The sequence below is a fragment of the Ceratotherium simum genome, chromosome 3 (genome assembly GCF_057802395.1).
Source record: "Ceratotherium simum simum isolate JZ-2026a chromosome 3, ASM5780239v1, whole genome shotgun sequence".
Classification (NCBI taxonomy): Eukaryota; Metazoa; Chordata; class Mammalia; order Perissodactyla; family Rhinocerotidae; genus Ceratotherium; species Ceratotherium simum.
The window spans coordinates 29693757-29719016 of record NC_141902.1 but is presented as its reverse complement, the minus strand read 5'-3'; the positions used below and the strand labels follow the sequence as shown (position 1 = coordinate 29719016).

General features: G+C 35.9%; 2 protein-coding genes across 2 annotated transcripts; both read right to left on the bottom strand.

Annotated features, from left to right (window-relative positions):
- Positions 1 to 7028: 7028 nt before the first annotated feature.
- Positions 7029 to 7964, bottom strand: LOC101391213 (olfactory receptor 4F21-like). The gene has a single exon (XM_014780384.1). The coding sequence runs from the start codon at positions 7962 to 7964 to the stop codon at positions 7029 to 7031; it is 936 nt and encodes a 311-aa protein (XP_014635870.1).
- A 12497-nt stretch (positions 7965 to 20461) lies between these two features.
- Positions 20462 to 21406, bottom strand: LOC101390956 (olfactory receptor 4K15-like). The gene has a single exon (XM_004421969.2). It carries the CDS (start codon positions 21398 to 21400, stop codon positions 20462 to 20464), a length of 939 nt encoding a protein of 312 aa, XP_004422026.2. The 5' UTR covers positions 21401 to 21406.
- Positions 21407 to 25260: the final 3854 nt, after the last annotated feature.

Here is a 25260-nt window from a genome sequence, read left to right as displayed (position 1 = left end):
ATTCTTACTTGCTTGGTATTTTAATACCACAAATTGTTTTGCATTGAATTAGTCATAGACGAAGTATTTTTTTTTTAAATCCAGGGTCTATTTGTTGGTTAAAAGTTCTAGGATGCTATTTGTCAGCCACCACAAACCAGTAAATAAACAGAGTGAACAACCTAGGCCTTCAGTATAGGTTTTCCTTGCATTCCATCTGTGTAGCTAATGCTTTTTGACCTGTTAGTATAAAGAAAACACTCAATTTCTCTTTGAGAGAAAGAGAAACTACTTTATTAAATATTAGCACAATTAAGTATTAGCTTCCAGCTCTCAGTGCTGGGCTTTTAAATGGTAAATATATTGACCAATTCTCTATAATAGCTTATGAATGTGAGAAAAAAGATTAAATAAAATCCAGTGCAGATGTATACATTGCACAGGAGAGAATAATTTATTCAAAAAAACAGTGCAGAAAAAAAATGTAAGGAATTAGTGCTGTTTTCTTTGTAAAATCAAACCTACAAATATATATTGTACCCAGCAGGTTAAACATGGGTAGAGAGAAAAGCTTTATTCATTCATTCAACACATATCTATTAAGCACTACTATATGACAGGCACCGAGCATTCTTTGCCAGTAGAAATAGCCCTTCCCTCACTGTCTAGTGAAGTTAGTCTCTTGCTAAAGAAAATGTAATGGCCTCCCTTGAGGTGGTTGCCTTGCAAAGGATTGCTGATCATCCTCAGGACTCACTTCCATCACCTCTTATTGCTTCTACACCAATAACCAGATTCAAGCACAAAGATACCCTATAGGGTGAGATACAGAGTATGACCCTTAAGGAAGTGTAATAACACCAAAATGAGTGCATTTTTTCCCTTTTTTGCCAATCAATATTAACAGGAATCTGGGGAACATGTGGGATTGAATTCTAAGGATGTGGGTTGAAGATGGAAGGAATATAAAGTTACAAAAAGTCAAAAATTTTACACCAACTCATTAGGCAGAGATTCTTAAATCAATGTGTTAGCTCAAAGAGCTGGGGTCAGCTGTAATCATATGCCTGGGTGATTTACTTAAACCTGTTTCCAAAGGCACACTACACAAAATTAAGTTGACATTTTAGTTTTTCCTTGTTATACTGTTGAGGAAGGTATTCAAATCTTATAAAGATTAGAATGCTAGCATGGATTTATTATATAAGACACTTACCATTTGTCATGTAAGACCTATTCAATCACCTTGGGGGCTCCAGAGAATACTCCCTTCGTCAAGACTTTGAGAAATAGCTTCTTGAGGAAGCCCTGATATCCTTGAATATCTCTGTGATGGCTATTCCCTTTAGGCCAGAAAGACAGTGGGGACTACTGCCATTGCACTGAGCTCTTTGAATATAAAAGGATTCCTGGGTGGCAAGTGCCAAATGGTGGCACTTAATTGCAAAGAAAAGATAGTTATTGCTACTCAAATGAGCACCAGAGCCTAAGCAGTAATTAGAATGGTATGAGCCACTGAGATCTTTGGCATTGGTTACGTGATCATGGTGTTTCTAGAACTGAAAGATGAGCATATTACTAAAGTCTCACCTGATTTGTATAAGCAAAAATGCTTTGTGTGTGGTGAACAGAAATCTTACTTGAATCACTACAACACAGAATTGTGGCCCTTCAAACAATTCTTACACTTGATCTAGTTTGACACCCTGAAGCTCTTTGAGTGAAGGGAAGGCTGGATCCTCTTGAAGAAGGACCCTTCTACACAGCCACTATTTTATACTATAAATATTTTTCCTATCTTCCTCCAAAGAGACTGTAAAATAATCAGAATTTTGGAGAGTTGTTAGACACTGATTCTAAACTGTCACTAATTTCTGGAGAACAAAATGCTACTTTGGACCACCATTCAGATACAGAGGTTCATGAAGTTCAGGTGATCAGTGAAATTTTAGCTGTGTTTATCTCACAGTGAGCTCTGTGGTTCTCTAAACCATTATTTGGTTATATCCATAGTTTGAGATACAGAAATAGCATAGATATACTAACATATTGGCTGAATTTCCAGACTGGTAATCTGAGCCATGGAGTGAAAGCTATTATGGTAGGAAAGGCCGAGTGGAAGCAAATAAGACCTAACCAACCAACCAAAATAATAAACCAAAGTAACACTGAATTTAAGGAGAAATTGTAGAGATTAGTACTATCTTCAAGGAGTTCAAAGATGCAGATTTTTTTGAAGGTGCATTAAGAATACTTACCATGAGATCTACTCTCCTAACAGATTTTTAAGTATACAATACAATGTTGTTAACTATTGCTACAATGTCGTACTGTAGATCTCTAGAACTCATTCATCTTGTGTGACTGAAACTTTATATCTGTTGAACAACAACTCTCCATTTCCCCCACCCCCTTGTTAATAAAAAGCTAACACATGACTTGAGTTCCATTAGCATGAATTTAGTGAAAATCCATAATGACTCTTAAAACAGTGATTCTCAACCCAGGAATATTTTGTCCCTCAGGGGACATCTGGCAATGTCTGGAGGTATTTTTGGTTGTCACAATGTGGAGGGTGGGCTTTTCTGTTGCTGGCATCTGTTGGTGAAAGGCCAGGGATACTGCCAAAAATCCCACAAAGAATAGACAGCTCCCTACAACAGAGGGTTAGACTGCCCAAAGTGTCAATGGTGCTGAGGCTGAGACACCCTTCCTTATACCAATTGGTTCCCTTTCTAGTGTTTTGCAAATCATATAACACTTTTAGATTCAAAACCATGTGAGTGCTATATATTCCCTTTCTGTTATATAGTAGATTTCAGCTGATTTCAAGATTTGTCATCTGGTTTTTTGAAGATCTTGTGATTTTGGTGCTGCTTTGATAGAAGCTCAGTTTTCTTTGCTTATATCTCTTTGCTTTTAAAACATTATGGAAACTACTTTTATAATTTGTTGTATTCTCCAGCAATTCCTGCACTCATGTATTTTACCATCTATTGAAAGAAACAGAAATGAAATAGGCAATAGCATACCAAATACTATTTTGAAGAGGTAGGATGTGTTATAGGAGTCTGTGGGAAAGACAACTAACATGTACGTGATGATGTTGTCTGTGAAGAATATCAATTTTATTTATAACTTTCAATACTTACACATTTTATTTAGTATTCTTGCCTTATTTTACAGATAAGACCTTCATTAAAATGCAAAATAGAAGTAGTTATCGGAAGAATGTGGACATATTTCTGATTTCAGGGGGAGAACTCTCAAAATTTCACATTACCTGCAATGTATCCTGTAGTTGTGTAAATACTATTTATCAGAATTAGTTTCCTCTACATTAGTTTTCTAGGGCTGTTGTAACAAATTACCACAAACTTCGTGGCTTAAAAATACCCTGGAATTTATTCTTTCAAAGTTCTGGAGGCCAGATGTCCAAAATCAAGGTGTTGACAGGATAATGCTCCCTCTGAAGATTCTAGGAGAGAATTTTTCTTTGCCTCTTCCAGCTCCTGGTGGCTTCTGGCATTCCTTGGCTCGTGGCAGTATAATTCCAATCTCTGCCTCTGTCTTCGCATAGTCTCCTTTCTTGTGTCTCTGTGCATCCTTTTCTGTCTCTTATAAGGACATCCACTGGATTTCAGGTCCACTCTAGTTAGTATAATCTCATCTTGATCCTTACCTTAATTACATCTACAAAGACTCTATTTCCAAATAAGGTCACATTTTGGAGTTCTGGGTGGAGGTGGATTTTCAAGGGACACTATTCAACCCAATACACCTACTATGCCTAGTTTGCTAAAGCTTTTGCTATGAAATTTATTGAGAATGGTTATTGGATTTTATCAGATGCTTTTTCTGTGTCTACCAAGATATTTGTGTGATTTTTCTCCATCATATATTTAACATGGTGATTTCTTTGGATTCATTTCCAATTGTTAAAACAACCTGCATTCTTGGAATAAAACTAACTTACCCTGGTGTTTCATCCTACTTATATATCACTGGTTTTAGTTTGTTATTACTTTTTAGATTTTTGTATCTATGTTGAAGGGATACACAAATTGGTTTATAATTTTCCTGTTTATACTGTTACTGTCCTTTAAAAATATTCTGGTTATTGGAAGGAAAGGATGAATAAGTGGTCTGTAACCCATCCTCTGTTTCATAGTGATTAAGAGAAAGAGAAAGGAAGAGTGGAAGGATAGGAGGGAGAGAGGGGGAGAAGGATAGAGAGAGAGAGAGGGGGGTGGGACAAGGGGGAAGAGACTGAAGGGGAATAACAGAAAGAAATGACTTGGCCAAATCTCGAGGAAAACGCACTAACGGGATCTCTTTCTAGTGGTATTTATTAGAAGATACATAATAGAAATGTTATTAACCAATATACCTTGTTCTAGTTTGCTCATGGTAAAGGAACTTGGAGTTTATGCTTTATGGGATGTAACTCAGAAAAAAATATTAATATTTTCTCTGTAATTACTAGAATATGATAGTGAGATGTTTAATGACCAAAATAGCTCCCTTTTTTGTGAATGATATTCTTCATGCCTCATTGGAGACCTCATATTTTATATCTGGGTCAGAGAGCATCCTAGTGCAACAAGAAAGAACCTGGGGAATTCTGTTGGCAGACTCCGACTCCTGCTTCACTTGTGCCTTGCAGTCGCCTGTATCCTTTGAATTATTGGAAAAGTTTGAAAGAGAGTAAGAACTCTGATTCTTGTGTGTTTGATTTGACCCACAGACCCTTTATTTTCTCTCAGCCATATAAACTATTTCTTCTTTTTTGTATATTTCTAAAGGAGTTTAAGAATGCTTTTACTTCTTAAATGTTTGAATAATTCAGTAGTGGAACCATTTAAGTATCTCTTTTTCTTTCTCTTTTTTATTGGACTGGAATGTGTTAGTCAGGTTTCATCCAGGAAACAGAAATCACATAACTTATTTGAACAGTGAGAATTTAATTTAAAGAATTGTTAACTAGGTATAAAGTGTTTAACCAGATAATTGAAAGGATAAGTGGTTGTGAGCCTCTCCTCAGCCAACCTAATGCTTGCACAATGAGCCCATGAAAATAAAAAATATATCATGATAGAAAGAAGGCTACATATAGGGTCTACAGAGTGGGCTTCTTCTTACACAGGCTTTTGCTTCCTACTGCCACTATACAATGTTTGACCTGTCAGCAGCACAGGTAGATCCTTGAAATTGTACCATCATCTGAGGACTGACATCAATCATTTGAGGGTAGTTACTGACATTGGACCCTTTCTAAAATGGAGGACATAGAGATTTGCCCTTACTGGGATTAGCATATCTTCTGAGTATGGATTATCTTTCCTACTTCCACTGCTTTGGCCAGCACCAGTATCCAAGTGTTCATAGTGTCATAGATTTCCGACGTGAAATCTTGCAGAATATTTCCTTAGGCCCAGGGCCAAGAATGCCCACTTTATAGCAAAGAAAGTGCACAAAGCACACATAACTAGGCATCCCATTGATCCTATCATATATTGTACAACTGGGAGCTGCTGATCTGATAGAACATTGGAATAGATGGTTAAAGTTGCAACTGAGGCAGCAGCTTGAAGATGACACCCTGAAGAGTTGGGGTCTGTGCTTCAAGATACACGCTTTGAACCAGTGACCTTGAGATGGTGCTATGTCCCCTATAGATAAAACATGGTTCTGCAATAGAGAAAACAGTAGTATCTCTTATAATGAATCTCAGTGAACTTCTTGTGCAGTTTGTGCTTTCTGTCCCTGAAATTTTAGCATCTGCTGGAGTGGGGAGAATGCTTCTTTTGGGAGACATGGTATGGATTCTAACTTAAAAATTTTAGCTACTTTTCTGTCATTTGGGGTCCCTCATTTTAGAAGACCAGCAGTCAGAAGAATGAGTTACCTCATTTTTATCCCATATTGGAAAAAGACAGAGTTGTTGTTTCCTAATGAATGATGCAGGGAAGAATTTGTCTAAAACTAGGGATTCACTGAAGCACCACTTGGTTGCTCCATGATTGATGATAACAGTAAAAGAGCAATTATAGCAACAATAGATTGGCAAGGACATTTTAACCAGGGCCTCAAACTGCTAATAAATGAACTGGGTCACCTCAATAAGCAAGCAACATAGATCAGCAAAAGAACTTCCTGAGGATGAGGGGGATTTAGAATGGGTAATAGAAGAGAATATGACTATCAATTAGAAGCAACAATACTGCTGTAGCTTGTCCCTCTTGGTTTAAGTTTTTCTTTTGTGGAATTGAAAACAGCCATCACTTTAAAGAATCTATGACAGGATGAAGTGAATTAGGGATGAAGTATCTTTAAAAGTTGGAATATTCCTTGGCATTTATTGTTTCCAAACAAGGAGATGGTATTCCACTGCTAGCACCTGAATGTCTACCTGATGGCCTGTCTCTGGCTCTCACTCTGTAAAAATGAAAAAGTACTCCAGCTTCCCTTCCCTTCAGTAGGGACAATTCTAAACCACAGAATTTGTAGAGTACCCCTGAGGGTCATAGTAAGCTTATACTCCAGTTATGTTTATCAACATAAGCATTCTTCTCTTCTCTGTTTCACTTTCCCACTCCCTTAATGATGTTTCCAAATATCAGCTTCCAAAGAAACTACCTGTAATCAAATTTTGTCTTTGGCTCTTTTGAGAGGACACAAGCTGAGTAACTGAGTGGAACTACCAGTCCTACATATATTCCGTGTGATAATTCCTGACATTTGAAAAAGCAAGCTTGCAGTTCGTTTGTGAACCTTATGGGGAGTGCAAGAGATGTATCCTTTCTATTGTCAAGATGATCATAATTTCAATCACAAATATAATTTAGTTGATAGTGATGCTATTTACTAAAATAACTCATATCATGGTGGATTCTCATTTCTCATGGTAGTAAAGGTAATGAACAAATGCTCTACAGGAGTAGTAGAAAACTGTTCAATGAGGTAGATGATATGTCCAGATCTGGCCATAGGAAGACATATCCCAGGATGATGAATGTATAATTTTAGAACTCCAAAGTCAAATCTAATCAGCAAAATCTGACACAATGTCCCCATTTACTCCATCTTTTTATCGCTACCTTTATGTCTTTGTTCCTTAATGTATAAATGGCAGGATTCAAGACTGGGGTGATAGCAAAGTCAACAATGAACAGGTATTTATCAATTGATGATGTGGGGAAAGGCCATACATACAGAAACATGCATGGAGTAAAAAAAAGAACCACTACAGTGATGTGAGCTGACAAAGTGACAAAAGCCTTGGATAAGTCTCCTGAAGAACGTTTCCAGACAGTGATCAAAACGAAGATATAGGAAAGGATTAGCAGGAAGAAGGTACCTATAGTCATGAAGCCACTATTGGCAGTAACAATAAACTCAAACTTGGCTCCATCTGTGCATGCAAGTTTTATGATCCTGGGAAAGTCACAATAAAAGCTGTCTATTTTATTAGGACCACAAAAAGGCAAGTTTATAATGAAAGCATACTGAGACATAGCATGGATAACTCCGGTTACCCAGCCAGTGATTACAAATGAAACACATATTTTAGGGTTCATGATTTTCAAGTAGTGAAGAGGCTTACAGATTGCCGTGTACCAGTCAAATGCCATGGCTGTGAGTAACACCATCTCCACTCCTCCTATGATGTGGATGAAGCATATCTGCGTCATACAACCTTGGAAAGAAACGACCTTGTACTCCTTTGGAAGGTCTGCAATCATCTTGGGGACTGTGGTAGATGAAAGGCCCACATCAATGAGGGACAGGTTGGCGAGCAGGAAGTACATAGGAGAATGTAAGTGAGAATCAAAAATTACCAAAAACACAATGAAGAGATTTCCCAGGATGATCCCTAAATAGGTCAAAGAGAATATCACCATGAGAAAAATTTTAGTTTCCCAAGAACTAGAGAGTCCCAGCAAGGCAAACTCGGAAACCACAGACTCGTTTATTCCATCCATTGACTTGGGCAGAAGAGCTGATTTTCAAATCACCTGACGATAGAAAGTGACGAAAAGCCAGGATCAGTGGCACAAAAGTAGATCCTATTATTCCTGCTAATTTGTTATATGGGCTTATATCCTAGAGTCAGAAATCATTTAATTAGATTAAGAAATTAACAGTATAGAGTTACAGTGATCAGGAGAGTGATTACATAAAAAGAAAAAAACCTGAATATTTTAGATGGAGGTACTTCCCTGCACTGGGGTTACTTCCCTTCTTATTCCATTATCAGATGATTATTTTGTTTTGCCTCTCAAGGATTTCTACACATTTTCTCTAACCACTTACCTAGCTTTTCTCCCAGCCAAATAATGTCAGCCATTTTTGTCACCTTCACATTAATGTTCTCATAGTAACTTAGAAATTCTCCTTAGCAGAAATTCTTATTTCACAGGTCAAATAGAGACCTTTAGGCCAAAATTGCTTAATATGTTTTACCTTGCTTCACCTTGTAAGTGTGTTTTGTTTTTGTTTGTAAAATTTACCATGGAAGTCAGGTGCTCAGATTGAGGTTATTCATAATGTTTTTCTCAAGACACATTATTATCATGGTGCATGCATGGCTCTCTATATCAAATAAAATATTGGATACAAGAGAATAAATACTAGTTAGTAAGAAAAATTTTATATAACAAACGTACTATTAATAGATAACATTTGTGTACTGATTCCTCCATGCAAGGCACTACTAAGCACATAATCTCGTTTTAACTTTATAAAATTCCATAACATATACACTATTTCATTATATTTATCTTACCAGTACAGAAACTGAGTTTCACAGGGATTTAATGTCAGAGCCAAATCTTGTATGTGCAGCTGTAGCACACCATAATCCGTGCTCTAAAGCATGACACTATGCTTTTCAAGGCCAGCCCCTTCAAGCACACCCTGAATCTTCGTTAAGGAGTAATCAATTAACTTTCTTCTTTTTATTTTCCTTGACCTATTAGCAGAGTGAATTCCTTTTTAAAAAATTCAAATCTCTGAAACTTGTGTCCCCTTTGAATTACTCCTTTCTCTTTCCAAATCTTCATTGGCAAACTTATCTTCACTTTTTATTTATTCATAAGCTAAAACTGGTGCCCACAGATTCCTGGTTTATAGAAAGAAACTCCATATTCTGGATATATCATATAATAATCACTTTTCAATCATCATTTACCCAGCAGGATTTGATACTGTTTATAATGCCTTGTTTCTGGACTCCTTCTGCCTTTGGCTTCTTGCCTTCTGTAAAGCCATTCCCCTTCCCACTTCTTGCCAATAGAAATTCTATTTGTTCAGGTTGTGGGCTGAAATCTCTCACTTTTGCAGAGAGTGGTCCTATTCCAGCTTGAGAGCATGTTATATGATTTTTCTAAACCAGTTACTACAATCCCATTTTCTTTGGCCATGATTTTGTGTAATATGGGACACGTAGTCTAGAATTGTTCAGTAAGATGTACCAATGTCATCTGTGGAGGGCTTTCTTTCTCAAATAAAAGGACAAATCTTCCTGTGGAGGTGGATTTTCCTGGTCCATTTTTCCTGCTTTTGATGCTAATGTTATGCCTAAAGGTGAAGCAACCATAAAATTCTAAAGCCCATATACTAAAAGTAATAGCGAAAAGTTAGAAAGTACCTAGGACACAAAATGTGTGTTGAGTCACTTAATCAAAGTCAAGAAAGATATTACTTCTTGTGCCTTCTAGTACCTACGTGTTCAGTTCTATACCTGTAGATTTATCAATGTATCCAGAGTATATATCCAAAGCTGTATGTGGTATACACAAATGAAACTCTCACCTCCACCTTCAAGTTAACCTGTCAAACTGAACTCATAATGTTATAATCCACCACAATGCCTTAATAAATATCATTAGCATTCCCCAGATGCCTAATATCAACACCTGTGTGTCACTTTTGTCTGTATTTCACTTTCCGTCTCTAGTTGCACTATTTGTACTCTCAAATATTTCTCACTTCTCTTCCTTCTTTGTTTCTATTGCTTTTTTTGTTTGTTTGTTTTTGCTTCTAGTCTACATATTTTACCATCTTGACAATCGAAAAGACTCCTGAATGATCTCTTTACTCCATTCTTCCCCAAGTCCAACTCATTATATAGTCTGATTTTGGACGTGTCTATCAAAAGTCAAATATGATCACATGGCTTTCCTACGTAAAGCCTTTGATGGCTCTATCAAGAGAAAATTCTTGAAATCCCACAGTATATCTCATAAAAGCCTGAGAGGAGATAAGCAGTATTTGATTTCAGAGGGTATTTCCATGAAAATTTTAGGGAATGAATACACCAATCAATTCCTGAATAAATTTCAAAATTGATTCCTGATAAAAACTCTTAGTAAAACAGGAAAGATTAAGAAATATTTTAAACATAATGCTTTTAATAAACTTTTTAAACCAACAATCAACATCTGATTATACACGAAACATTAGAATCAAGAGCATAAGGAAGGAAGCCTGCAGCACTATGTTTCAATCATGTGTTGCAGACAACAAGATTAAATCAAGTAATATCATTGACGGAAGGTAGCAAAATTGTATTGATTTGCAAGTCACACAATTGTGTACCTCAAGAACTTATGACAAATATTAATAAAATATTATATCTAATAAGATCATTTTAATAAATATAGTAGCAATAATAACTTGTTAAAATATTGTGAGAGATCTCATTTATAAATGAAACAAATGTGAAATATACATTCTATTGGAAAAAGCTAAACTTTTCTGAAATATTTGAAAATGTGAAAGAAATGGAGATGTACCATGCTAACAGAGAAAAGAAAACTGAAGGTTATAAAAGTATCAATTCTCACTGAACTAATCTGTACAATAGCTGTAGTGCTCATTAAAAGCCCAGTAGAAATCTTTTGGCACATTGCAAAGTTATCTAAAAGCCCATTTCAAAGTCCAGGGAAATTTTGAAAAGGCAACAGAATGGCACTTGGGGGAGAAGAGAGAATGCTCTCTATTAAAGATATTGGAATATATCATAAACCTATACTAAATAAACTGATGAATTTAACTAAAGCTGAGCAGATAAATGTAACAAAACACTGTTAAGAATTAAGGAATTTATTATGTGATAAAAAAGCATTGTAATTATGTAGGAAAATGAAGTGTTATTCAATAAATTCAGAGTATTCAATAGTTGTTAAACACGTAGCTCAACACTGGAAACATAAAATTGTGTCTTACCACTAATCTTACAGCAAAATAAGTTCTAGATGATTAGAAGCTTAAATTTAAAAGTAAAATTATAAAATTTAAACAAATAAGTATGAATTAATTTTTAAAACTTGAGATTGACGGGCCAGCCCAGTAGTACAGAGGTTAAGTTCACACGCTCCACTTCCCGGGGTTCGCAGGTTCAGATCACAGGCTCAGACCTACGCACCACTTATCAAGCCATTCTGTGGCAGGCGTCCCGTATATAAAGTAGAGGAAGTTGGGCATGGATGTTAGCTTAGGGTGAATCCTCCTCAGCAAAAAGAGGAGGATTGTCAATAGATGTTAGCTCAGGGCTAATCTTCCTCACCAAAAAAAAAAAAAAAAAAAGAAGAAGAAAAGAAAAAGAAAAAAAACTTGAGGTTGAGGAGTTCTTTCTACAATTACTCCAAATTCAGAAACTGTATTCCATTTTTATATATTTTTTCTCAACCAGAACGAACAAATCTGTCGTGTCTGTGGGATAGGGAAGTCAGTGCTTCTCATTTTCAGCTGATGGGAATGTGAAGTGGTAAGATCATTCCAGAGGGCAACTGAGTAAGAGAAGTAAAAAAATCTTTTAATTCAAACACAGAAATCCTATTGGAAATACTTTGAAAGGGAAAAAAATAGACAAATGTACAAAATGTATTTGTAGTGTTATTTTACTTAGCATTTTGTGTAATACAAACTAATTGGAAACATATTAACTATTTAAGAATAAGTGACTGATTAAGTAAGTGGATACATTTGTACCAAAATGATTACTAAATCTACATTAACCACCATGGGGAATATCAATAAGTCAAGGAAACATTTATAAAGAAAAAAATCTTTCTGTTTTTTTGAGAGAGACAAATGGCATTTTGCATGAGTAAAGTTTAGGATTTACCCCAAATTTTCACAGGTGGTGGGATTTAAATAAGTTTGTGTCTATTTTCTTATCCCCACCTTGATTTGCATATTCGTAGAGGTAATATTTATAGTTTTTGTAATTTAAAAACAAATGTATAAAAATTAATTGAGGGAATAAGAACATTATATGGGAGTCATTTCCAGTACACAGTATAATGCTGTATTTAAGGGCACAGACACAGGGTCCAAACTGTTTGCATCCCCAGACCCTCCGTTTACCAGCTGTGTGTTCTAGGTGAGTTACTGAACTGCCCTGTGAGTCAGTTTCTTCATTCGTTAGAGACAGATACTGAGAGTCACTACCTCAAATGATTATTTTCAGGTTAAATGAATTAAGAAAACATCAGAAAATGCTGCAGCATATAGTAAGTGCTAAATAAATACTATCTGTTATGGTAATTTTGGTGATTTTCAGGAAACAGTCCTAGAGTTTTTCAAATTGATACTAGTGATTAAATTCCTCTGACAGAAAGAAAGCTAATGTGCTTTTTCATGTTGTGTCAGTAGGAAGGGAATAGCTCAGACAGAGACGTTGCTTTTTATTTTTATGATCCTAATGTTCAGAGAAAAAGGGGGATGGAAGATCCAATATACTTCACATACCACTTTAACAAAGATACTAGAGCTTTGAAGACTATTTTGTGTTCACCTTGTAATACAATTTTAATTATGAGAATAAGACCAGAGGATATAAAACAACATGAGTTAAAATCATTCAAATAAAGTGAGTTAATAAAGGAAATGGGTGACAGAGAAATCAATTGTGGGAGCCAAAAAAGGGGGTGATAATTATGGAACCAAGTGATGGAGAATTAAAGAGTGGGTTTTCACGTACCTCACAGGCTCAGATTTCAATTTCAACAGCTTCAAGGGATTGAGAAACACAGAGAGATTAACTCCTTTTTAGAATCATCATTATTGTTTAAGACACGTAGTTATAAATAGTTCTTACCATTAGGAATAAAACCAATTAGCAGGAGTGGGTATTAACGACTAAATATCTATTGCATTATTGGCTTTCTATAGGAATTAGGTCTTTCGTGAACACTGGCTTTCCCCAAGGGTCAGTATCATGAGATGCAGAACAGAGTAAGAGAGAAATTGAACAATTTGGCATGATGAGCACTAATTATGTGGTTCTGACAATATATTTTTCAAATTTGGGGTTATAGATGTTCATAGAATTAGTGAAAGTTATCAGAATCACTGATTATATCTGTTTGGCATCAATATCATTTTGAAGACCAAATACTGCTACACACCCTTAATTGCTAATTCCATTTAGAATTTTGAGAAATAATGAATTGATAATTTGAAAAATATGGGAGCTTCAAGGATAAAGCAAATATAAACTCAAAAATTTCACTTGGAGTTTTAATACTTAAAATTGTTCTATAGGGAATTCTAGAGACACGGAATTTTTGTTTTTTGGGAAAAAGGCAGCATATATATGTGGGTTAAACATACTTAACATGTTTTCACAGTCTTCACAAACCACAATGAGGAAACAGAGTACCCTACCTAGGCCTTCATTCAGGATTGCTTTGATTTCCATCGGTACAGCTGTTGCTTGGGATCTCTTTTGTGAAGAAATTATTCAAATCCTGTTTAAAGGACAAAGAAGCTACTTAATTAAGGTGAATCTATCTTCTGGAGGTATTAGCTCCAGGGTATTAGTCCTTTTTGGCCAAAATGGCAAAGCTTTTTATGGCCAAATCCCTATATAGAGAGCTAGAAAAAATAATGGATTACAAAATAATGAGATTATAATGAGTCTGAGAATAATGAGAATGTAGTACAGTGTATGAAGTGTGAATTGTGTAGAAGAGGAAAATTCAAGACAAGAAAACAGTGCAGAAACAACTTACAAGAGCCTGAGAATTTTTTTTTTTTTTTTGGTGAGGAAGATTTAGCCCTGAGCTAACATCCGCCGCCAATCCTCCTCTTTTTGCTGAGGAAGACCAGCTCTGGGCCAACATCCATGCCCATCTTCCTCTACTTTATATGGGACACCACCTCAGCATGGCTTGACAAGCAGTGCATTGATCTGCGCCCAGGATCTGAACCCGCGAACCCCGGACCACTGAAGCAGAGTGTGCGACCCCAATCGCTACACCATGGGGCCGGAACCCTGAGGATGTAGTTTTTGCAAAATTGAATCCATAAATATTTACTGTTTCTAGCCAGGCCTAATTACAGAATGGGAAAGCAATAGGATCACTATTAAATAATTAAGGGTCCGGTCTCTACTGACTACTTGTTCTCCTCCTCATCTTGGCAATATAGGCTACAGGGAAAGGTGAGCCAATGTGAATATGCAATTACATGATTTGTTATCTATACTTACCCGACCAAAGCCAGAAGGAGAATTGATCAGTTTTCTGTGGCCAATAGTTTAGAAACTTGAACATTTGGATTCATATATTATTACTAAATAAAAAACTCCAATGTACCTTTTGTTCCTAATTTTATAGTTTCAACTTTCCCAGGACAATAAATGACCCACATTTGCAATATGTTTTACCAACATATCATTATAGAGGGGGTTGCAGAGGTGATTTGGTCTCTGTGGCAAACTTGACCAGTCAATTTTTGGTGGTAACCCTTAAACTCTGGTACTCTTCTATTATTTTGATCACAAGTACTTTAGTGCTCAAAATCATGTGTTAGTGTCACTTCTGGTACTCTGTGAAGCAGAGACCATGGCGAAATTATAAGATATTTCCTGGGGGAAATATCTGTGAAAGGTAATGGGAGCAGTAAGTAGGTTGGAAAAAACCTTTATAACAAAATGACAGTGTGGCTCCTGTGAAAGAAGAGCGGGGATGAAGGAGGATTGGGTGGAGTAGCCTCAGACTGCAATGAAGCTCTGAGAAATTATCAGCTCCAGAGCAAAGTTTGTCCACTAGAGGAATTTCACATTGGGCAGGAATATCCTGGATCTGGTTCACCCACTGTTGTCAATAATTGGCTGGGAGCAACTTGGGGAGAATGTAGCCTCTCTGAATGCCAAGTGGAACCGGGAATTGCAACAGCTGGAAATTGTCAGCTAAGTACATTCCTTGAAACTAATTCTCTTGAAGGGAGAGATAAGTGGTGCACTCCAATGGCTAAGAATGGTGTTAGATATTCCCTTCCTATTAAATAGTAGACTCCAAACCACTTGAAGCCTTCACTTGATTTTTCATTGACCTGGTACTTTGGGTTTTATTTTGAAGGAAGCCCATTTTTCTTTGCTAATATCCATTTGCTTCTAACCCCTATTAAATCTACCTTTACATTCATCTTTACAGTCCAGCAATTCTCGTGCTCATCAGGCTTACCATCTATTGAGGAAAACAAATGAAACAGGTCATATTGTGTCTTAAATATTACTGTTAATAGATAGACAGTTCTAGACTTGAGGAGTCTATAGAAGGAATATGTAACTTTTAAAGAAAAATATTGTCTATGAAGAATAACAGTTTGCTTCTATCTTTTTATTCTTTTTATTTAGTTGTCTTGCCTTAATTAACTGCCAGGCCTTCCAATAAAATGCCAAACATTAGTGTTGAGAGAAATCATGTTTTTCTCATTCACAATCTTGTGGGGAGGAGGAAGCTTCCAATATTTCATCATTAAATATAACTCGTGCTAGAGATATTTTGTAAATATCTTTTATCGGATTGAGTAATTTTCATTCTAAGCTTACATTTCTGAGAGTTTTAGCATGAAAGTGTATTGGATTTTATCAAACACTCTTTCTATATCTATTGACGTTTGTATAATTTTTCTCCTTTTTCTTAACTTGGAGATTGATTTCCAATTGTTAAATCAACCTTGCACTTCAGGTATAAAATTAATTAGTTGCAATATATTATTCTTACTATATATTGTTCCAGTTTCTTTGCTATTATTTTGTTTTGGATTTTTGCATCTATGTTCATGAGAGTGAATGACCTATAATTTTTTTTTCTAATATCGTCATCTAGTTTTCATATCAAATTTATGCTGGATTTATAAATGCATTGGAAAAAAAAGAGTTAGCATCTGGTCTGAAACCCATTCTCCCTACTTTGTGGACATTTTGGAGAAAGAGAAAATAGGGAAGGAAAGATAGAAATGACTTGAGGGTCAAGTCCCTTTCAAGCATGTTAATTGGACTTCTTGATGGTATTTAGTATTAAAAAGATAATGAGGAGTCTTCATCTATGGAAAATGTATCTTTTTAGCAGGATACACTTAACCTTTCTAGGTTGCTAATGGTAAATCAGCCTGTAAATTATGGATTTATTGGATGGAGTCAGCTGAAAAATGTCAGTGAGCTATATAATTATCAGAGTAAAAGCAGAAGATGTTTTCTGACCAAAATAAGCTGCCATTCTATAATGGTGGTAGAAATGCATTATTATACATGGTTCAGTGTGCATACTACAATAGTCTGAAAAACTTGGGACTCATGTCGGTGGTCTCAGAATTCTCCATGCTTGACCTCTGTCTTGCAGCTACCTATATACTTTGAATTATTAATAAATTTTGACACTAGATAACATTTTTGATGACCCAACTCTGTTATTTAGCCAAGAAAAAGGTGTTGCTTCTTTTTCTCTTCATAAGACAAGTTAATATAAAAGATGTGTCTTTTTTTTTTATTTCTTAAATTTTTTGCAGTGTTCACCAGGGAAGCCACTTAGGCCAGCATTTTTCTTTGTGGAAAGCTGTATCAGTCAGGCATTAGTCAGCAAAGAGGAAACACGTGTCATTTGAACAGAGTTTAATATAAAAATTAATAAGGTATAAAGTTCTTAACTAGACATCTGAAAGTGTGTAAAGAGAACTCTGTATTATCATGGAGGTAACAACCCTGGGGGTGGGGAAACAAAGGTAAGAAAATGGAATTATTGAATTTTAATGATTTAGAAAAGGGGTCATATGGAGCTGAAACTCCCTCTTTTGAGGGAGTATATCTTGGCTACTCCTTGTTTTTCTGAACTCAGAAGAGAGGCGCGAAGGTCTGGGACCCAGATTTCTGAAGGCAGGTTGCCACCATGCTGGTGCTGTTATCTCTAAAGGAGCATGAAGAGCCTAGTTCTACAACTGTTGGAAAAACTGCAACCTGGATTCAGCTCCCACCATAGGAAGGAAGAATTGCAGTAGTGGCTGTGGTTATGCTCACACAGGTGCACCAAGCAGTGGGAAAACTGATAAGAAGTGAACGGGAACAAGTCCCCTCCTCTTTCTCTAACCTGGCAGTCTCCCTCTAGCATGGTCTATTGATAGAGCATAATGGATCCAGATGGGAAAACAGAAATGCCATCTGTAGAGATGATTTTTCATTTCTGGCATTGGTTATTTGTGCCTTTTCCCTTCTTCTTGATCAGTCTTGCTCATATACTGTCAATTTTGTTAGTCTTTTGAAATAACCAACTTTGGTTTTGTGATTCTTTGGATTTTAACGATTTTTATTTCATTAATTTTTGCTCTTATTATCTTCTTCCTTCTACTTTCTTTAGGTTAATTTTCTTGAAATGGATATTTGGATCATTGATATTCATCTTTTCTTTTTAAAAAATATGTGCATACATAATAAAGTCCCTGCAAGCATGGTTTTAATATGTTCCTATGTATTTTGTTTTTATTATTTTTCAGTTCAAAATGTGTTTTTAAAAAATTTCCATTGTGATTCTTTGTGAACCATGGATCACTTAGAAGTGAATTGCTGGTGAGTTAAATGAAATTCTTAAGCTTAGAAACCAGATGGGCAGTAGGACCTCCTTTTGTAGTCTACCAGAACTAATTATGCAGTCTGGCAAGGATTGAATCAGCGTACATTCTTCTAGAGAGGGGTGTTAAAGAAAGTTACACACAGGCTTCAGATCATTTATGAATAAATGGTGGCTCCTAAAAGTCAGGATTTATATCAGCAAGCATAGCTGAGATAATTTCACCTTAAAATATTCCAAGAAGCCATATATGTCCCCATGTACGTCTGTAGACAGATCTGAGTGATGCTTCCATGATCATCTGGTTCGGGGAAACAGCTCAGTATAGTTTACATTTCTTATTTTTTTAATATCAGAAAATTAAATACCATAGTTACAATTATTTATATATATATATTTGTTAGATCAGTTATGTTGTCATGAGCCCTTTAATTTATTGACATAAAGATAAAGACTGATATGTCATTATTAACTTTAGGTATTCGTGTAGGGTTCAAACCCAAGAAATCATGACTTTTTTGTTCACAAAAATAAAATAGAAATTAGGATATTGAAAAGGTTTGTCAATATAATTTTACTCAGCAAAGGACATACATCATCCAGAGGTTTAAAATATACAATATTACAGAGAAATTTCATTTAAAAAGATTCTATGATGCTGACATCACTGGTCTTCCCCAGTGTAACTCTACTAACAATGACACCAAACTGCATGCATTTTCCTTCTGTATATATTTTACTATCTATATATGAGATATGTGTGAATGTACATATATATTTTGGGGGATGAGTCAGGTGAGGGCTTCCTTAGAAAGCAGAAATTGTGTGCGTGTACAGCCCACAACCACACAGCCTATCTGAAACCTGTAGTGAATGAATGGGCAATTGTATTGTGTTTTTTTAAATTTATTTTTATTTTTTTTATTTGTAGAAAGCCAAAGAGAAAGTCTTTCCTTTATTTTATTTAACTCTGCATTATGCAATATGTGAAGTGTACAAAATAACATAATTAGGATGAAGAAAAATGCACAAATGACCAGTGGTACAATGGTAAATAGAACATTATCAATGACAATTTTGTTGTCTGGACTCCTGGAGTCCATCCATCTCCTGGCTGAAGAATTGGCTCTACTCCTCTCAACATGTGGCTTCTATTACTGAGTTCAAAGCAGCTGCTCCAGTTGTTCTGTGTCCCGGCCACCGGAACAGGGGAAAGAAAATTGGGAGATGATGTCTTTAAAGAGATGGCTTGCAAGTTGCACAAATCACTTCTCGCGTTCTGTTGCCAGAGCTTAGTCAGTTAGCCACACCTATCTGCAGAGATTAGGAAATCTACTCCATAGCTGGGTGGCCATATATCCAACTAAAACTTGGGGGTGTTCTGTTAGTAAAAGGAAAAATAGGCCTGTGGACACTGGGGAAGAGTTAGCAGCCAGTTACTGATATCATCACACGTTCAGCTTTACAAGACAATGCCAAATTGTTTCTCAGATTGGTGAAATCAATTTACACCCACCAGTAGGGCATAAAAGTTCCATAATACACATTCTCAACAATAATTGTTATTGTCATACGTCATATTGGTTTTACCCATTTTAACAAGTGTAAAATGGTATTTCATTATGATCTTAAATTTCATTTCTCTGATTACTAATGAGGTGGAGTGTCTAGTGTCTCTTAGTATTTTCTCTTCAGTGAAATAAATACATCTTCAAAGCTTTTGCTGATTCCCCACACCTCCATCACGTTGGCCTGTTCATGTTTTTCATTTCAATTTGTAGGAGGTTTTTAGGTATTAGTATGAAATTATTGTGTTGTTTTTACTGATGGTTTCTCTTGGCTTTCTTCTCATGAGTCTAAATTTCTTTTGCTTTGAAGCAACACATCCTTCTCCTTCCCCATCCTCACAGTTCTCTTGTCTTATTTCTTTCATATAAGCTAAAATTATAATCATAAAAATCATTTCTTAACACGAGAAAATAATTAATGTTTTGAGGGATTGTAAACACTTCCTCTTGTATATTTAAGAAAAAATTTTCAAGAGAAACTATACTTTTAAATCACTGGTTAACTTGAAAACTTGAACAATAGGGATTCCACTGTGATGTTCAAGAGCAATATTATTGTGGTTCTTTTCATTTATCTTTTTGTTTTCTAAGTGGATGCAGACCACTCAAATATCTTTAGTATCTTTTCTAGCTAAGTTAGAGTTAGGGCTGATAAATTATGTATTTTTAAAAATAAGAATAATGATAACTAACTCAAAGTGATTTTCTAAGTAATACATGAATTAGGTAAAATGCTTAGCATGGTGTTGGGAACACAGGCAGTGTTTAATAAATGGTCACAATTATTATTGTTTTTAAAATTATCATTATCATAATTGTTATCATCTGGAATCTTTGAACATATACAAAGCATATTTAGGCAAATTATTATTCTCTCCAAGTGGTAAGAATATAAATGTTTTTTGAACATATTTTCATAATGGATTGAACACAAACTAACATCTGGGAATACTTACAGCTTACAGACGTGAACAGGTCATATTTCCAGTTCAGTTTACTGGTCAAAATGTGGCCCAACTGGGGAGCACACAGTGGATTTTCTGATTTCATGAGAGACTAAAAATTATCCCTTGGATCCACATGCTGATTTATAAGTCTCTTTATGGCATTCTTAATCTCTTTATTTCTCAGTGTATAGATGGCTGGATTCAGGAGAGGCGTGATCACTGTGTAAAACACAGCAAGAAACTTGTCCACCCAAGTGATGCTGAGTGGCCACAGATAGATGAAGATGCAGGGTCCAAAGAAGAGCACCACCACTGTGATGTGGGAAGTACAGGTGGAGAGAGCCTTAGACGCCCCATCCTTAGAGTGAAGGCGGACAGTTACTAGGATATAGGTGTAGGAGACCAGCAAGAGAATGAAGCAACTTGTTGCCAAGGCCCCACTGTCGGCATTTATCAATATTCCCAGAGTATGAGTATCCATGCAGGCTAGTTTGATCACCAAAGGGATATCACAGAAAAAGCTGTCCACTATTCTTGGTCCACAGAAGGGCAGTTCTAAAATCATAGCCAGTTGACTCATGGCATGCACAAAGCCAATGACCCATGATATCAAAACTAGCAGGATGCACTTTTGTCTGTTCATGATGCTGCAGTAACGGAGTGGCTTGCAAATGGCCACATAACGGTCATAGGCCATTGTCACAAGCAGCACCATCTCACCCCCTGCAAAGATATGCACACAGAGGATCTGGCTCATGCAGCCCCCAAAGGAGATGGTCTTATTATTCTTTAGGAAGTCTATGGTCAGTTTAGGGGTGGTTACTGAGGAAAGGCAGAAGTCAACAAAGGAGAGATTGGCTAAGAGGAAGTACATCGGGGAATGGAGATGAGGGTCAGCGATGATTAAGGACACGACAAGGAGGTTGCCCGCAATAGTCATCAGGTAGAGTATAGAAAATGGCAGGAAGAGGAAGGTCTGGAGCTCCCTTGAATTGCAAAGTCCACGAAAAATAAACTCAGACACCACAGACTGGTTTGCTTTTTCCATTTAGCACAGTATGTTCTAACTTGGACCAGAAACAGATGAACTAAGAATTTCTAGAATGGAAAGAACTTAATGGTCAGGTGCCAGAGAGCAGATAAGTACTACTCATGTGCAATATCAAAATCTTAGCATTGTACTAAGCTCAATATGGAGAACAAAATTTTCCTGAATTTACAGGTGGGCACAGCCTTATGGCTAAGAGAGGGGGCTAAGTGTAGAGGGGCATGTCAAAAACTTGACTCATCAGAAGCATAGTTCTTATGGGTTTCAAAAATGGATATTCTCATTAAAAATATCAGTAGTAATGTAGTCCGTAAACAGTTTCTCCAAGGCTTGAATCTATCTCTTCTGAAGGGAAAAAGCATAGCTCTAAAATATATTTGGAGGGTCTTTACCAAGCTCTATCCAGAGCAATAATCTAATGTTACATTTCTGATACAAAACTGGCTCTCAGAAACAAATCAATTGCTAAGGAGATATGTATGAGCAGACTTAATTGAACCAAAGTCTTTTACAAACTCTGGGAAAAAGTATTCATAAAATGACTAGAGAAAATTTGTTTGGGTTCCTAAAGAAACCCAGATGCTGACTACACATTTCTAAGTATCATGTATTTCCTGGCATTTTGAATCTCTCCATGAGAAGATATTTCCACAAAATCATGTACTCCTTGGCCTGAGTAATGCCATGTATTAACATACATTGACTGGTCCTTGGACCTCACTGGTAACAGAAATCTCTTTTTTGAGATTACCTTAAATGACAGACATATGAAAGCTACTTTTACGCTTCACTGTCCTTCATGGGAGAAAATACAAATTCTAAGTTCATTTCTACTTAAACCATTCACTTAAATTATTTAAATTGACCTCTGTGGAAATACATATTTGTGTATTTTCTGTTTTCTATAGGCCAGAAAGCCAAGTCCTTTTTTCCTTCCTCCATTCCTTTCTTCCTCCCTCCCTCCCTTCCTTCCTTCCTTCCCTTCTTTTGTTCTTCCATTCTTTCTTCTTTAGTCTCTCTTCATCTGTCTATCTCTCTGTTATCCTATTACTTTTTTCAGGCTGGAAACAGAGAGATTATAAAGTCGACTAACTGGCACTTATTATGTACCAACTCAATGTTAAGTGCTTTAAAAACATGTATCTATTTTGTTAGATATTCCTTTCATACGGCTTAAAACATTTTGCGTTTCCACCAGCAAAGCAAGAAATTGCCTGTTTTTCCACAGCCGTGTTAACGCAATGCCTTGTCAATATGATGGTGATAAATGGCATCTGAATGTAGTTTTAATTTTTTATTGTGAGGTTAAGCGTTTTCCATCATATTTTAAGGACTGTTTGCCTTTCTTTTTCTTTAAAATGCCTGCTCCCCGCTTTTGTACATTTCTTCTACTGAGTTTTGCTCTTTTTTCTCTCAGAATTTTTCTCAGAAAAAGTAAGATTTTATTATTATCATTTTTTAATGAAAAGCAACCTCTGGATTACGTGTTTTGTAACAATTGTCTCACAGGAATTCTAACAATTTTACTTTTTTTTATTATTTCGGTAAGAACACTTAACATAGACCTAGTAAGCTATGTGCACACAGATATACATTATCTATTTTGATAATGAAATTTAACGTTATTTTGCAGATGAGAAAGCTTGATTTTCCTGAGTCATAAGCTAGAAAGTAATAGAACTGGAATATAAAGTGAGTTCTGTCTGACTCCAAAGCCTCCGGTATAACTTCCCTCATAGGAATGGCTTCTGGTAGGAATCTTGATTTTGACAAGATGAAGAAAATAACTAAGATTTCTGAAATAAGATATTTTGTTCTACGAAGAGGTAACCCAGAGACAAACAAATGTAAGTGGTCAATAACAATAGGAAAAGATGTTCAGGTTTACATTAAAATCAATTCAGTTTGTCTTCAAATTTTATGGTACTTTGCTCTATTAATTTTTGAATGATGTTTTTTGTCCTTTTACTGCCTTGATCAACTGGTAGAACAAGTAAAACCCAAAAGGAATTAGAAAATATCAGGATAACTTGGAGAGTCTATGAGAACAAATCTTCCCCAAACTGGGCATCTGGGAACTTCTAAGATTGTGGAAAGGCCGGGCTTTTTGAGTGTGGAAACTACAGTTATGAATCCAGAAATATCAGAGATAATTTGGGAGAGAAAACTCATAATCTTTCCGATAAGCACATTAACTAAATAACACATTCAGAACTCTAAGCTCCATAGGTAGGTATGGAAAAATGCTACAGGAGAGACGAAAAACAAAACAGTTCAGTCTTAAAATAGGGGGAGGCATCAAAAGGGAAAGTTCAAAAATCACGTGTGGTGATATACTTACCCTACACAGGTCACCTCTGAAACCAGATCCTTTTTCGCTGACTGAGAGGGCTTATTCTAGATTCTACCCTAAGTCTGAAATGAAAACTAATTAATTTTCTGCCACGACCAGTGTTGGTAGAAGTGCCTCCTCCTCAGTGGCATATATACACTGTAAGGAGTAGCCTCTAGGCTTGGAAATTTTCCACATCAGTGTTTTAAATAGAGCCAAGTATTTGGAAAGACTCGCTATAATGTTCCTTGGGGATCCATAGCTTCCAACTTTCCCTGAGGAAACGATGGGCATTGAGGACATTATGCAGTAATCCACCCTTTTCAAAGCTAGTTAAACTTAGTCCAGTAAAACACAACTATTAATATAAGACCAGGAAGTTTAAAATATTTAATTATTCTGTTTGTTAGGAGGATATAACTTTCTTCGTTTTGCTTTGCATCTATCATATTATAAAATGAACTAAGAAGTAAGTTCTAGTTTCAGCAAAAGTTAGATGACTTGTGTAGATGGGCAGGTGACAGCCAGCTTATCGTTGGCATGTTGCAACTTTGCTCATAACTTAAGGGTCTAGGTGAACTTCTGCGTCCTGAGATTTCAGAGGAACATTAGGTCTCGACATTTTCAATGCTTCCTAGAGCAGAGTCCTGAAAATTAATAGTTTGAGTGTCAACCCTATTATAGGCATTTTTCTAACTGATGAAATGATAACAAAAGGATACTTTTTAATCTACTACTTTATTAAAGAAATAATATATGGATACAGTCACTTAATAAGTTTCAAGCAATTCATTAGATGTCTTTGGAGCAAATATTGAAGGCCCCCTTCATTTGTCTTCTCCTAATCTCATCCACTCTTGGACATAACAACGATCAATCTTCTAGTGCATCCTTCCATTACTGTTAATAGTCATAAGTGTATGTATCAACACTTGTCATTAAGAAATTTTTTTCTTTCTATTTTTCTGTTTGCAGTTTTGATTTTAAACAAATTAGATGTGAAAGGCCATTATTATTAAATCCCCATTTCTTTCTTTTCCCTTGCCCCTCACTGTCCCCATCCCTCTCCTCCCTCTTAACTATCTCATTTTCTCCCTCAGAGTTTTGTTTATGTCTTTCACTTCTAGATCTCAAAACATTTAAATGAATTTATTTGCTCTTGCAGACATCTTTTGCCCAGAGGTCTGGAGTCCATAACCCTCTCAGTCAGAGAACACAAAGATTTAATGCTTATTCATTTGCGTGGGTGCTGCTATACTCTTTTCAAGCACTCTCTGTTATAATCATGATAGCACTTAGATCCATTTACAGAGGAGAAAATGATTTAGATCCATTTACAGAGGAGTATATGATTTCTAGGAGACTTGAAAAACTTTTATAATACAATCAAATATTTCTTTCACTTTACTAATATTTTTGTAATTTATAATTTATTTGTTCCTTTTTGTTGATATAATTACATATAGCACAACTCAGCTTTTAAGTGTTCAGTTCTGTAATAACACATATACATTTGGGTAACCATCAC